Source organism: Tupaia chinensis, unplaced genomic scaffold (genome assembly GCF_000334495.1).
Source record: "Tupaia chinensis unplaced genomic scaffold, TupChi_1.0 Scaffold149383_1, whole genome shotgun sequence".
In the NCBI taxonomy this organism is placed as follows: Eukaryota; Metazoa; Chordata; class Mammalia; order Scandentia; family Tupaiidae; genus Tupaia; species Tupaia belangeri.
In genome coordinates, this window is record NW_006209227.1 from 3,179,054 (window position 1) to 3,194,479 (window position 15,426).

Below are 15,426 nucleotides of genomic sequence, written 5' to 3' on the forward strand. Positions count from 1 at the left end.
TAGGTTTGGAAAGTTTTCTTCCAGGATTTCATGGAATAAATTGTCTAGACCCTTATTATTTTCTTCCTCTTCTGGGATACCAATTATCCATATGTTGGGGCACTTGATGGTATCCAGTATTCATTGTATATTGTCCTCATTTTTCATGGTTATTTTCTCAATCTTCTTGATATTTTTTCTAGGTTAGATGTTTTGTCTTCTACATTAGAGATTCGATCTTCTGCTTGATCTAAACTATTTTTAATACTTTCAAGGGAGGTTTTGATTTCCTGTATCACATTCTTCAACCCTACAAGTTCCATCTGGTTCTTGTTTAAGGTATCTATTTTTCTTTCAAATCATGAAAGGACTTCCTCATCTCCTGGAGCTCCTTGTCTCTTTTCTCTTCTATCTCAGTTAGTTTGGTCACTACAAATATTCTGAATTCCTTATCAGACATGTCCACGATGTCCATTGTATTGACTGTGGGTGATGTAGGCTTGATGATTTCCCTTGAGGGAGAGACTTTTTGTTGGTTGCTCATACTTCTTCAGCCTCTGCAATTGTTCCTAGTCACCAGGTGATCTATATTTGCTTCCTAACGTATTTAAGGTGTCTCTGAGTGTTAAGTTGTACAGGATTAGAAAACTGATGATTTCTCTTATGGTTGGCCTACCTGTTGCTCAACAGTACCATGTACTGTTGTCACTGGTCCTAGGTGACCCAAAGTCCTCCCTGGTTCCAAGAAGTGGTGAGCCTCCAACTGACCTAATAAGCAACACCTCAAGAGCAAAGAAGAACAAAACAAAACACTAAAATTCTGAGAGTCCAAAGGCAAGTAGCAAAGGGCCAGAGGATGAGAAATGAGTCCTGGGTGAAAGGGCCTGCAGCTGCAGGTTGCCTTGTGTCCAGAACTGCTGGCCAGCTTGATCCAGTTTTCAGGTGGGGTGTGTGTTGGGGGGTGAGTTCATCTTAAAGTCCCATGAGACCAACCTGAAATTCTGATGGGAGCAGGGGTGGGGATGTGTGAAGGACCCAGGCAGAAGGGCCTGCAGCCACAGGCCACCTGGTGTCTGGAACTGCTGGCTGGCTCAATCCAGTTTGCAGGTCCATTTTACCCCTAATTCTGACCCCCTGCCCTTTCCCACACTCCTCTGACACTGTCTCTGGTGTCTACTGTTGTTTTCCATTTCTTTTTCCTCCACGATGTCTTAAATAACCTAACTTTTAACTACTTTCAATAGCATGTTCAGCTGGTAATTTCAAGAAAAGCAGTTTTAAATTTAATAAATCAAAGAAAGGCTAAGGAACTTTCCGTAAAACTTAAAGCCAGGAAATAGGAGTATTTTGTTCGAGTAGAAGGTACATAAATCTATAGACAGCTCAAGACAGGACAAAAACCAGAAAACAAAGCCTAGAAGAAAATAAGCAATATTTTAATCAAAAGTCATAAAATGCTATTTCATCAGTTCAATCTCATGTACTTAATCTATCTTCTGTTGTGGTTTGATCTTCCTGATTAAATTCTGGGATATAATATTCAACTCCAGACTTGACCCTATGATTAAGTTGGCCACTTTAGTTTTTGAACTCTTATTTCTGTGTGTCTGTATTTAATTTTCCTGATATAGCACACCCTTGAAAACTTCTTGGAGATCTGGTCTTGTGCTGGTAAATTCTTTCAGGTTTTATCTGAGAATATTCTTGTCTTTTCTTCCCACATGAAAGATAATCTTGCCGGGTACAGTATTCTCGGCTGAAATTGCTTTTTTCTTAACACTTTGAATATATTTTCTCATTCTTTCCTCACTCGCATTGTTTCCAATGAGAGATCTGCTGTTAGTCTGATGGGATGTCCTTTGTAGGTAACTTGATGTTTTTCTCTTGCCAATCTTAGTATCTTGTCTTTGTCTGTGGTTTGGTCAACCTGGCTATAATGTGTCTTGGAGGAGATCTTCTTGGGTTGATTCTATTTGGGGTCCTTTGTATTTCTTGGGACTGGATCTTTGAGTGCCTGTCTAGGTTTGGAAAGTTTTCTTGCAGAATTTCATGGAATAGATTATGAGTCTCTTCCCCTTCTGGGATGCCAATTATCTGGATATTTGGATGTTTGATGGTATCTAGTACTTCTCATATATTAATCTCAAATATTTGGGCAATTTTCTCAGTCTTTGTGGTGGATTTTTCTAGACCACCAATTTTCTCTTCTACCTCTGAGATTCTATTTTCTGTATGATCTAGTCTGCTTCTAATACTTTTAAGGGAGATTTTGACTTCCTGTATTATAGTCTTCATCTCTAACAGTTCCATTTGATTCTTTTGTACAGTGTGTAATTCCTCTTTTAGATCTTCCAAGAGTGTCTTCACATCCTGGAATTCATCAACTCCTTTCTCCTTTCTCTTCTGCAGTTCATTGTCTCTCCTCTCTTCCATCTCTGTTAGCTTCGCCATAATGAATGTCTTTAATTCTTTATCAGACATTTCCATGATTTCCATTGAACTGTCTGTGGATGAAGAGGAGTTATTATTTTCTCTTGGAGGAGAGTTATTTTCTTGCTTTTCCATATTTCTTGTGGTCCTGAGGTGATTTCTAGTCATCTGATGGATGTGTGTTTCTTCCCAAACTTGAAGTTTAATCATGGGAGTTTGTGTGCTGGAAGATGAATTCTCAGTGGAACATCTTCATTTCTCCTCTTCCTCTGAAATCACTAGTTCTCAGGAGCCATGAAGGTGTCTTCTGATTTGCTCCCCCCTGCCTCTACACGTGAGTTTGTGGGTTGGAGGCCGAATTCTCAGTGGAAAATCTTCATTTCTCCCATTCCCCCGAAATCACTAGTTCTCAGGAGCCATGAAGGTATCTGGCCCTAGTTTTTTCACAATATGCATTTTTCATGAGATTTTTGAAGATCTCTCATGGAACAACATTGAGAGAATGAAACTCTAGAATTCCTAGATATTCCAAGGAGGAGAGACTGTCCTTGTGATAGTAGCAATTCTGAGATTAGGAAGGGTTGGGTCCAAGGAAAATAGCTAAAGTAGAGTGCAATACCAGCTCAGGATGGCTAGAGAATGTGAGGGGGGCACAGGTGCTAGGGATCTGTGTGGGTGACCTGGAACGCATCTGTTGAAGGGACATTTCCAACATGCTATCTAGGTGCTAAATACAGTCTTGTGGGGGGAGGGAAGGCATTTGGAGGAAAAGAAATCAATTTTAAAAGCCCAGAACTAATATGACTTAACTCTCAGTACAGTGTAGGTGCTATTTCAGAGGTGTCATCTGGGTGGGGTGTTCAGCAGAGCCAGGGCATCCATCCACTCAGGGCAGCTCTTCTTCTCTGAAAGGCACCAGAAGTTGGGGATCAAGGGATGTTTTCAGTTAACATGTTGCTTTGTTCTCTGGCCAGCCCAGGGACTGTGATTCTGGGGTGAGGTTCAGGGGAAGTTTTGCAAGGAAGGGATGGACTTGGCCTTACTGAGCCCATAAGAGCAGGTCCAGAATGGACAATGATGCCCACAGCATGCCCTGCCGTGACCTCTTAGTGAATGTCCCCCACTTACACTCTAGCTCAACCTACTATTGAGCTTTGGATCTCCATGGGCCTGTGGGTTCCATTCTGTGTTATCAACTGCTGGTTGAGAAGGTCTGGGGGTGTACAGATCTGGCCCTTTCCAGATGAGGTTAAAGGTCACCTGAAGTCCTAGGGAATGTGTGAAAGTGTTTATCATTGCTTAGAGGAAAAGGTGAAGAGAACTTGGATAGGAACAGGCTGTGATAAGGAGCCCGGGACAGAAGGACTTAGAAACCCCATCCTCAGGATGTCCTTGTCACAGGCCAAAACTGCAGTGTGGGGCCGGCTCCATAGGCTAGTGGCTCAGGGAGAGGGATCCCAAATGAATGACAGTGGTTCAAATTCCAGCTCCAGTGGTTTGAAAACACACAGGCATGTGTGTATGTGCGTGTCCAAAATCCTGACAGGATGGAGAAATGGAGGAGAAAGGATTTTCACATGATAATCCTCCACTGGGAAGGTGCCTGTTCAGTCTGTCTGCCTTTCTGGTGAGCTTACGCTCCTTCTGGGAATAAAAGGTAATAATTTTGCCTCTGTTTCTCACAACATACCCCTTTCATTACAGTCTTAAGGGAAAGATGTTTAACTCCAGCTTAATATTTGTAGTCACTGAAGAATCTGAGAACAAACATTAACTGGAAAATTGTCTCTGGCTCTAGGAATTTGAAGGCTACATTAATGCCTCTGGAGAACATGGAATTGTGGTTTTCTCTTTGGGATCTATGGTCTCAGAGATTCCAGAGAAGAAAGCTATGGAAATAGCTGAAGCTTTGGGCAAAATACCTCAGACGGTAAGAAAACAAGACAATTTCTTTACGTCTATCCTCACAGGCGTTCTGGTCCCAACTCCCAGGAGCTACATTAAGTCTATTAGCTGGAACTTTAGATCTGGGTTTTCTCTGCAATTCTCCCACTATGAATCCAAAGTTTTTTCTTTTTTCTTTTTTGTTTTAAATCTCAGCTATGTGTGAAACCATGGTCCACTGCTCAGAAGTCTCATTTTCTCTAAGAGTCTCCAAACTGCATTAAGAGGAATTTATTTAAAAATAAACAAGCTATTGATTTTCCATATTAAATGGGAATATGTCTGCCTAAAATCACTGGTTAAGACACTGGATTTCTTTCTTATTTTTCTGCTTTTGTTGTTCAGCATATACTCATTTTAATTAGTAGTTTCCTTTGAAGAGCAGGAAGGTGGAAAAATGAAAAATGCACAGCTCAGTGAATTTTCTTTCTTTCTTTCTTTTTCTTTTTCTTTTTCTTTTCTTTCTTTCTTTCTTTCTTTCTTTCTTTTTTTTTTTTGACAGATTTTTGCTACAGGGCGTGGCACTCACTAGAAAGACAGAAAGAGACAGAGAGATAGAAACGAGAAATCACCTCCGAGGGGGGATGACCATGCTGCAATCCCTTCTCCTCCACTTTCCTCTAGGGATCTTGGACCTGCACGCACATGTGCCCGGTGTGAGATTAAGCCACAGGGTCCTGGATTTGAACTGTGGTTGACTACATGGGCGTCTAGCGACATAGCCATTACGCTAACTGCTGGTCCCAGCTCAGTGAATTTTCACAAGAAGTGAACACGCCCTTGTACCCAAGCTGCCCTGGAAGTCTTCTCAGTCACTAAACCACACATCCTCATGGAAGAAGTTTATGTCACTCACAGGTCCTATTTCCAAGCTACCAGAGCAGACTTGTTTTGTTTTTAAGTCATATTATGTTTTTTTCTTTCAATTCTGTTCTTTTGTCTCTACTAGGTCCTGTGGCGGTATACTGGAAGCCGCCCATCAAACCTTGCGAAGAATACGATACTTGTCAAGTGGCTACCCCAAAAAGATCTGCTTGGTATGTCGGGAGGGCTTTACATGGAGGGGGAAAGAGGAGAGAATGGCTTGGGCGTGGTTGCTCTTAACGTGTGTTTGTCTTGGGAAGATTACGGACAACATGTCTGCATTGCTTTGATCTAGTGGGGCTATGTCAGCCCACATTTTCTGTAAACTTCTGCAAGGGCTGCACGTGGACTGTCCTGAGTCCTCCTTAGGGGATTTCACGGTCTAGACGATGTCAGTCTGTGACACCGACCACCTGACCACAGGCATCCCCTCACTTTGCTTCTCAGCTCACCCAAAGACTCGTGCCTTCATCACGCATTCCGGCTCCCACGGCATTTATGAAGGAATATGCAATGGTGTCCCGATGGTGATGCTGCCCTTGTTCGGTGACCAGATGGACAACGCCAAGCGCATGGAGACCAAAGGAGCTGGAGTGACCCTGAATGTCCTTGAAATGACTTCTGAAGATTTAGCAAATGCTCTAAAGACAGTCATCTTTGACAAAAGGTAACAAATTCCAGACAGATACTACCTGTATTTTGGCCATAGAATCCCTGATACATATTCAAACATAAAAAAAAAAATCAGATAAAATCTAGGTTTAGAAAAATGTTGGGGATTTGCTTATTCACCATATAAAAGGGTCCTTCAGTTTTTGAATAATTTTTAAATAAATGTTGCTATAGGGTTTGTGTGCTCGTCAGAGATAGAGAGAAGGAGAATGAGAGAGAGAGAAGAAAAGTGAGAAGTACACCCCACACTGCAATCCCTTCTCTTCCATTCTCCTCTTGGAAGAGGAGTTTGCACACACACATGTGTTCGGAGTGGTTTTCAAACACTGAGTCCAGGACTCTATCTGTACAAGCAAGCTTGTGACTCTATCTGTACAAGCAACCTCCACATCACCCACTGGCCTTAGTTCTTGATTAATTCACATTTAATTCATTTAAAATTTTATTTTCCCAAGTAGATTTAAAATTTTAATTTATAAAAAGTCACCCTAATAGACATCTGATATATAAATTCCTTCAAAGAGTGAAATACTGCATTATAAGAAGCATAGTGTCCGAAGATGAAAACAAAACAGGTGCTTAGAAGCACAACTTCCAAAGCCCTGAAGCCTGTGTGAGTTTTGTGCATGGGGCTTTATAAATAGGGGTGTCATATGATATCACAGATACAGGCTTAGAACAAAAGCAAATGCAAAGTTGTTCAAATGTGGCCCTGAGAACTGCTCAAATGTCATTGGAATAAATGTTGTTTGCATTAACTGAGTGTATGGTTGACCAGTTGTCAAGTACTGATCCCAGGCTGATCAAAACCTTATGGGAAGTATCACTGTCCAGAAGTCGATTTCTCCCAATAGCATGTGTGTGTGTGTGTGTGTGTGTGTGTGTGTGTGTCCATTTGTGTATGTATGTGGACATGTGTCTAGGCATACAAGTGTGTGTTTGGGCACGTGTTTAGACACACATGTACACACACATGAGTGTGTATGTGTATGTCTGTGAGTACGTTGGGAGCTTTCAACCATAGGTGCTCCTTTAGAAAGAGTCATGGTGGTGGGGGGTGGGTCAGCATATGGTGTAATGGTTCTCATAGGACTCCCATATAGTTGACCATAGTTTGAGTCTTGGACTTAGTGGATTAAAACTCACAATGGGAACATGTACATACGTGCTAAGATTCTTAGCAGAGAATGAAGAAGGGACTGAGGCATGGTCATCTGCCTTGGGAGGTAATTTCTTGCTTTCTGTCTCTCTGGTGAGGGCATGCACTGTAGAGCAAAAGAAAAAGTCTCTAAACAAGTAAACAAAAAATAAAAAGCAAATATTAAAAAAAAGAGATTTAAGTCAGGAAGATGGATGTGAAAAACTGGAGTGTGTTCAGCTGGGAGGAGTTGCTACCAGGGGAGACACCAAGCATGGATAAGGGGTGTTGGGGATGCTGCGGGACTGAGAACTGACTTCCAGCCTTCTAGATGCTGGTGTGTGTGTGGTGCTAGTGGATAAAAGAAGTCCAAAGAATGTCTGGGCCAAGTGCCAGAGTGCTAGGCCGTGTGGATTTCGCCCCTCATCCCAGTCGTCACTACTGGCAGTGGATGCTGCTCACCTGTCCATACCATAAACCTGACTCTTTCCACGTGAAAAAACTCATTCTTGAGGCTCAAAGTATAATATATTAAGTCGTTGGAAAAGTCATGACATATTTTACTATGTTTTTCTATGCAACAAGGCATCCTGACTTTTCAGAACACCGAATGGTTTTGATCCTCTGTGCAGTGGTATAGATAACTAGTTGTGGGTTAAAGTAGACTTGGTTGAACTTCTCCAGTACATTTGTATTTTCTAAAGACACTAATCAATCAGATTTAGCTATGAACTAACTCCTCTGTTCCTTTTTTGAGCCATCTCTATCTGATTGTGAATTTCCATGGTTCCAGCCCCCTGAGCCAAGACCTTCACCTAAACAAAATAAAGTGAAATGGCAAATTTTCAAATATCAGTTTGTAGAGGCAACCAGGGCATCATAGGTGCTCAATAACTATTGAATGACTGAAAGTTTTAAGAGGATCTATCTTAAGAGAAGATTTATATAAAAGGAATGTGCTTAATGGAATTTATGCCCAAATATTATATGACGTTATACCAATGTATCCAAATAAACATCACGGATATGTCTAAGGACCGCAGAGACCCTAGCTGGCCCTGAATAGGACTGTCTTCTGTTCAGCTCTCCCTTTTCTTTTCAATCGCCTCCTCTTTTCCCTTCTCTACCTTCTTCTAGTAAATCTACACTATGGGTTGAAGCATCTAACTCATTTTGGATTTAGATTTCCTGATTCAGCTGTCAACACCATCCAACATAAACAGCCGTCCATTTAGTATAAGCAAGATGCTGGTGTGTGTGTGCAGCCTCATGCAAAATTTAGTCCTTGGAAAGTTTGATGTGTTTCAGTGATTTGATTGAAAGAATACGACCACCTTAGAGTTGGCATTTAATAATGACTAATTTGGCCAGGTGTGATTGTTTACAACCTTAAATGAGAGACCATTCACAATTTGTATGACCTTTTCTTTTCTTTTAGAATAAACAAGGTATAACTTGATTTCCCACAAAATTCTTTTTTTGTATCTAACTTCTCAAAGATACCATTTAAAAGAAAAGAAGGAAAGGAAGAAGCAAGGTTTGTCAGTGTAGAATTAGGAACCAGTGATACAGTGGTAACATGGGATGGTCCGTGACGCTGACCCACGTGGGAAGGTTCGAGTTTGAACCTCCCCGCCCACCCCAGGCATTCAGGTCTTGGTGATCTCGCCTGGCTAAGGCTGTGTGGTTTGTGACTTCAAGACCTGTTGGAGGCGCTGTCTCTTTCTGTCTCTCACGCTCTCATGGAAGAAACAAACTACAATTTAGTACGATTATAATGTCGAATTTCGGTCTCGATCCCTCCCTTCTTCCTTCTTCCTTTTCCTTCTTAAGAGCCTTTCTCTCTCTCTCTTTTTTCCCCCCCTTTTGTGAGAAATACCACTTACTAAGTATTGTTCGCGTGCATGTTCTTTCTTGTTATCATGGAAACAATTTTCCTCTGCCATGTTCGGCAAGGCTGGGCTCACTCCACACGGGAGGCAAGCGTGGCGGAGTGCTCATCCTCCTGGTGTCCCAGGCACTAACACGACCCTCTCTGTGTTTAGCTACAAGGAAAACATCATGCGCCTCTCCAGTCTTCACAAGGACCGGCCCATAGAGCCTCTGGACCTGGCTGTGTTCTGGGTGGAGTTCGTGATGAGGCACAAGGGGGCACCCCACCTGCGCCCTGCAGCCCACGACCTCACTTGGTACCAGTACCACTCCCTGGCTGGGATGGGCTTCCTCCTGGCCATCGCCCTGACGGTGGCCTTCGTCACCTTTAAAATCTGTGCCTGTGGCTTTCGGAAATGCTTCGGTAAAAAAGGGCGGGCGAAGAAAAGCCACAAATCCAAGGCACACTGAAAAGTGGGTGGAAAGTAAGGCGACATTTTAATCCAGACCCCGGCCATTTCGAAACCTGCAAGCAGAATCAGTATTAAATTCACTTTATTCTTATTAAAGAAGTGCTTCGCCAAAAGTTGGGCATTCTTCTCAATGTTCTTTTTCTTTTTAATGGGGTGAGAGTGTTCCTGACAGGGTCTTGCCACCCAGCTAGCCGAGCTCACAGGTGTCGCTGTAATGCACCTGCCCAAGTCGCTCCTGGGATTTATCCTGGCATCCATGGGCGCCTCCATGGCTGAGCCCTCAATGTGGCCTTTTTTTTATTTGTAAAAGAATAATCACCGATCACACCTGTAAGGTAAGATATTTCAGTATGTATTCTGCCCCCTCTGTTGTCTTTAACCTCTGTTGCAGTGAGGACTGGCCCTGAGAGTGGCATGTCTTGGAAATATGGCCTGTTTGGGTGCACAGGATTCAAAGGTGGTCCCACGGCTGGTGTCCCCCACTTGGGATGACTATTTCTACTTCATCCTAAGCTTCTGCAGACTGTCATATGGTCGACGATGACTTCAATAATGATTGATGCACCTTTATGTTCAGGTTTCAAATGTGTCAGGCTGTGTTCAATGAAACATTTGTACCTCCAGGGTAGAGTTAGAAGGAATGAATGGCTCAGAGTCCTTGAGAATGGTGTATGATTCGCTTTATGGAAAAATGAACTATTAAATTGGCGAATGACTTGCTCGAGAGGATAATTATTGCTTGTGTCGAGTGGATCTGAATTTGCTAAAAATCAGAAGTAGAGTGCTGGGCACGTGCATGTTTGCTGCTGTTACCTACAGCTAAAAAATATATCAATAAATTCATGCGAATTACATTTCTTAGTGTTTTTCCCTTTATTGGTGTTGCATGTTTTAATTGTGAAAGTAATGTAGAATTATGACAGATAATTTGAAAAATACAGATGTTCACACATGCACACATAAGAAAAATTGTTAGTAGTTTCATGCCTGGAAATAATCATTATTATTTTGACAAATACATAAAATATTAGACATGCCAAATATACCTAGTGTTTTGTAATGTTTTGTATCTACATCATCGTATTGTGAATGCTTTCCTAATTTTTTTTTTGTTGTCGTTGTAGGGCATGTGTTTTTGCTAGAGAGAGACAGAGAGGGAGAGATGTCACCTCCAGGGGGATGGTCATGCCACAACCCTTTCTCCATTGTCCTTGAGGGATTTTGGTCATGTCTGCACTCAAGCCTGGTGTGTTTTTGAAGCTGCTAGGTCCAGGACTTGAACTGCAGATTCAGCTATGTGAGATTCAATACCTTCACTGTGGCACCTGCCAGCCCCATTTCCAATGTTTTTATAGAACATTTCATTCTTTTTTAATGATGGAGTGTTCTACTGCATGCATATTCCAGAACTTAACCACATCTTTAAACAAAGGGCCTCCCTTTGGCTGGCTCTATATCCCAATGGTCTAAGATAGATCCCATATGGCTGACAGTAGCTCAAATCCTGGCCCTGGCAGTTTGAAAAACATGCCAGTCTGTGTGTGCCTGCCCCAAATCCCGACAGGATGGAAAATGGAGGAGGGATTACAGAATGACGGTGCCCCATTGAGGGTGCTTTCTCTTTCTTTCTGTCTCTCTCTAGCAAGTGCATACACCCTCTGGCAATTTAAAAACAAGGAAGACCTCATGGAATGTCCTAATAGCTAATTCTTCACACACAATCAAGATAATTTCCATGGGAAAGGGCTTCAAAACAAATGACTAGTCCTCCTGGTTTGGATTTCTGGGTGAGGATTCAGGGGCCAGGAGATTATTTGGGAAGGAGGGAAAGCACTGGTAGGGGAGTGAGAAAAGTGAAACCTGCCAGCAGGTGCAGGTTCTCTTATGGGCAACTGAGGCTGGATCCGCTGGGTCACTCTGGGGCTTGGAAAGCAGCCAGAGTATTCCACCTGAGGAACATGGCTGTTGGTATTTGAGCCCGTGCCTGTCAGTGATGGGCTGAGACCAGCTCCAGGTGCATTTAATTTCTCTGCACTTCCAGGTCTCTTAAAAAAGTTCTTAAATAGACAGAGGGAACCAGAAGAGAACTCAGCCTTCAGGTTGCTGGACTCCCACATGGCTCACGGCTGTTCATGTTCGGGACCCTGTGGCTTGAAAACCATGTCTGAGTATATGTGCTTGCATGCCCAAGATTCCAGAAGAATGGAGAAGGGATTGTGGTTTGGCCATCCCTCCTGTGGAGGGTGGTGATTTCTCATTTTCCCTCTCACTCTCTCTCCCCCCGACTCCCGCACTTGCCCTAAGCAAAAAACCCAGTCAGAGAGAGATGTGCAGGGGTGGTGTTGAGGGTGGGCCCAAGGACTGACAAATTAAGGAGGGGATGCAGGTCATGACCTGCAGGCACTATCACCCTGGACCCACGGCTTAAGATGTTCCCAAACTGCATCTGGAGGGTTGTCATCAGTGTGAGGGCTAGGAGCTAAGTCACCCTCAGGATGAAGTACTCTCCAATGAAGAAAATCTATCAGTTGGATAGGTGAAAAGTGGGATTAAAAAAAGGAAAAGATAATTGGACCAGTTGGTGGCATGGATACATGTGCCCAAAAGTCTACGGAGAAGGGACTGCAGTGTGAACATTCACTACAAGGTGATGCTTGCCATTTTTCTGCTGTCTCTGCTGAGTGCACGTGCCAGGTGGCAAATTTAAAAAAGAAAACCTAGATTCAACATATCTAAACAACCCAAACTTATTACAACACCAGCACTTACATGCAACTAAAAGCCATCTTTATTTTCACTAACAAGAAGTATTACTAATACACTCAAATCTTATTTTTAAGTTTATTTTTTTTTCCATAGATGGGTGTGCTCACCAGGAAGAGAGGAGAAAGGGAAACCACCACCACCCCCATGCAGGGGTTTGCCACACTGCAATGCCTTCTCCATTTTCCCCTTGGGATCTTGAGCATGCATGCACACATACCCAGCATGATTTTCAAGCCACCAGGGCTGAGAATTTAACCACAGTGACCCATTTGGGAGTCCAGCGCCTTAATGACCCTGCCACCTAATGGCCCTAATACACTCAAATCTTTTGCCATATGTGCTCCAAATAGAAAAACGTTCAAGGTGCTGTGATGAGCATTTCTTCCTAGCACTATGAAACAGTGGTAAGCCTCAGGATTAAGTTTAATAAAGAGCAAAATTCATACAGATATTTACAACAATTTTAAAGACAAAAAGAAGTCTATTCGTGTGGTTCTGACGGTAACAATGAATACGGTGCTGGCATGTACTGTTTATAGATTCTTGGGTGCAGGTGTTCTGAAAGTGGAGTTCCCGCGCAATCTTAAAATTAGGTCCTGCAATTCCTCAAATGTGCCTCGGAGTCAGACAGACGGCGTTACTTGGTGTCAATGTGGAGCAGCTGCTCTTTGCCTTTTATTATCAGGGACTTTAACTCTCCGTCTTCTTCCACTTCCACCCTTTCTTGGCCATTCTCAATGATTCTCTGGGTGGTGGTTTTTTTTGCCGTTAACTATCTCGGTGGAAGTCGACAGGGACTTGAAGCTGCCTGCCGCACCACTCCCACACGACATGGAGAAGGAAGAAAGGCCCCCATTTCCCAGGGGGCCAAAGGACGAAAATCCTGGATCAAAAGAGGAAAAACCACCTCCAAAAGCTGGAAACTGATTGAAGGTGGAGAAAAGCGGTGCTGACCCTCTGCTTCTGCTTCCCCGGGAGCTCCTTCGACCCCCGAAAACGTTCTCAAGCGGGTCTCCGAAGAAGTCAAAGGAAAATGGGTCGCGGCCACCAAAGAACTCCCTGAAGACGTCGGCCGGGTCGCGGAAGCTGAAGACGTCCTCGAAGGGGTCGTGGAAGGGCGCGCCGCCGCCGCCTCCGCTCACCCCGGCCTGGCCATAACGGTCGTAGACGTCCCGCTTCTTGGCGTCCGACAGCACCTCGTAGGCCTCGGCCACCTCTTTGAATCTCTTCTCCGCCTCCTCCTTGTTCTCCGGGTTTTTGTCGGGGTGCCACTTGAGGGCCAGCTTGCGGTACGCCTTCCTGATGGCCTCACCTGGGAGTAGTCCACCATGTCGGAGGGCCGCAGGCCTCGTGCCTGGGTAGGGGAGCTCAGCGGGCAGAACCGCGTGGCCCCAGCACGGGAACGCTGGGCTGATAGACGCCTGTGTTGGGGGGCGCCGCTTGTGACGTAGCCACATCCCATTGGTCAAAGTCAGTCTGGGCACCGCATCCCAGAATGCCACGCGAAGAGCTAGCTGACTCCTAGCAAGGGGCTCCGGGACGCTCCCCGCCCACAGGCGCGCCCAGGCTCAGCCCCCACCCGTGCTCCGCCCCCCCAGCCCAGGTCACTAGGGGAGTAAAAGGGCACTTTCGTCTGTAAAGGGAGGACCCTGCCTGGCTGCCCTAGGAAATGTTTTCCCTAAAGTCGGCTTTAGAACAGGCCTGGGGAGGGGTAGGGTGATGGGGTGGGTATTATCACACCTTGGGAGTCATGGCGTTTGAAAACTAGGACAATAATTCTCAAATGTTTTGTCCTCGGGGCTTACGTTTTGGTGGATTGTATCTGTAGTATGTATGGCGCCAGATATTAAAACTGAAAATTGAAAGACTGCATTCATTCGCCTAATTAACAATAAATCCATTCCATGCTAATATAAATAATACCTCGATGAGAAAATATATGTTTCAGATCAATAACATTTAGTGAGAAAAAGAGCATTGTTTTACAGTTTTGCATCTCTCCTTAGTATCAGACTCAGTAGAAGAGCACCAGATTCTCTTGTCCACTTCTGTGCTTTTTTTTTTTTTTTTTTTTTTTTTTTTATTTCAAAGGGGGGGGGTGGGTTTAGAGAAGTAAGCACAGTCAGAGAAGGAGGAAGCAGCCCCACCCAGTGGCACTGGTCTAGCTGCAATCCCTCGTTTTTCGTCTGTCATCCTACTGGGGGTTTGGGATGTGCATGGAAATGAGTCTCCTATGGTTTTCAAACCACTGAGACTGGACTTTGAACCATGTGGAATCAAGTCCCTTAGTTGCAGTATCATCCTTGCCTAGAGCCTTTGGGAGACCCTAGGGTACACTTAGATGAGAGTGAAAGTGAAAAAGTCAAATGCATCTATGTTATGGAAATTGTTTTGACTTTGCAAAATTCCTCTGAACAATGTTCAGAGATTCCCAGCATTGCCTGGTTCAGTCTTTGAGAGCTGGTAGTTTAGTATGGTCAGCCTGGCATGTCCACAAGTGTATATCAGATTATTAAAACATGCAAACTAGGAGACTAGTGCTGTAGGTGAACGTGGGATAAAGTGACTATTTCCCCTAAAATGGCTGTGTCATAGCCATGATTTTTTCTTGGCATTTGTTGATACCTGAGTTCTCTCCATTTCTATATTCTGTCCTTGACACCATAGTCTTGGCTGCAATAAATTGTGAGGCAACACACTAATAAAAGTCACTTAGGTCTACTGGAAAATGATTAACCAATGAACTTTCTAAGGTTTCATCATGCAGGGTGGTGGGTCTAGAGGGTGCGTGCTATCTCACTGGATCATACTGCCCAATTGTAATCATCTTGAGCAATGGAGGAGAGTCACTGGACTTGGCACTTGGTAACCACGCAATAAACAGTAGTAGGAAGCTGGTAAGAGTAGAGTCCAGCATGAGCAAAGCAACTGAGGACAGTGCGAAGGGAGTTTTAGAAAGGCAAGTGATCCAAAATGGCTGGAGGGTAAGGAGCAGAGGACAGGGAAGAAGAAGGGCTAGGGAGAAGGAATGAGCATGGACAGTGGGCCTGAGTCTACCCAGGGAATCCTGAGGGCAAGACCGTGGAGTCTGGATTTTCTTCTGTTTCCTAGGAAGCTGCTGACCAAGATGCCAGAAGTGGCAGTGGGTGCAGGTACAGGGGCAGCTTGTTCAGTGACAGAGGGATGGTTAGTGGTTGTAGTTCTGTGGGCTGGGGCCTTGAAAAGGGACCAGGGGGGACCAACAGTTAGTGTAATGGCTATGTCGCTGGACTACCATGTAGTCAATTG

General features: G+C 44.0%; 2 protein-coding genes across 2 annotated transcripts in view; one reads left to right on the top strand and one right to left on the bottom strand.

The window, feature by feature from the left end:
- Positions 1-10,226, top strand: part of LOC102476237 (UDP-glucuronosyltransferase 1-1) — a 19,928-nt gene extending 9,702 nt beyond the window's left edge. Inside the window, exons 2-5 of the mRNA XM_006171157.3 lie at positions 4,208-4,339; positions 5,303-5,390; positions 5,665-5,884; positions 9,073-10,226. Of these exons, the coding sequence (XP_006171219.1) occupies positions 4,208-4,339; positions 5,303-5,390; positions 5,665-5,884; positions 9,073-9,370 (738 nt within the window). The 3' untranslated portion in view covers positions 9,371-10,226. The remainder of the gene's footprint in view (positions 1-4,207; positions 4,340-5,302; positions 5,391-5,664; positions 5,885-9,072) is intronic.
- Positions 10,227-12,412: 2,186 nt separating this feature from the next.
- Positions 12,413-13,715, bottom strand: LOC106734162 (dnaJ homolog subfamily B member 3-like). Its single transcript, XM_014585249.2, is given in 2 exon segments — positions 12,413-12,901; positions 12,903-13,715. Coding segments are annotated over 2 exon segments (819 nt in total). The 5' UTR covers positions 13,596-13,715; the 3' UTR covers positions 12,413-12,775.
- Between the last annotated feature and the right edge of the window lie 1,711 nt (positions 13,716-15,426).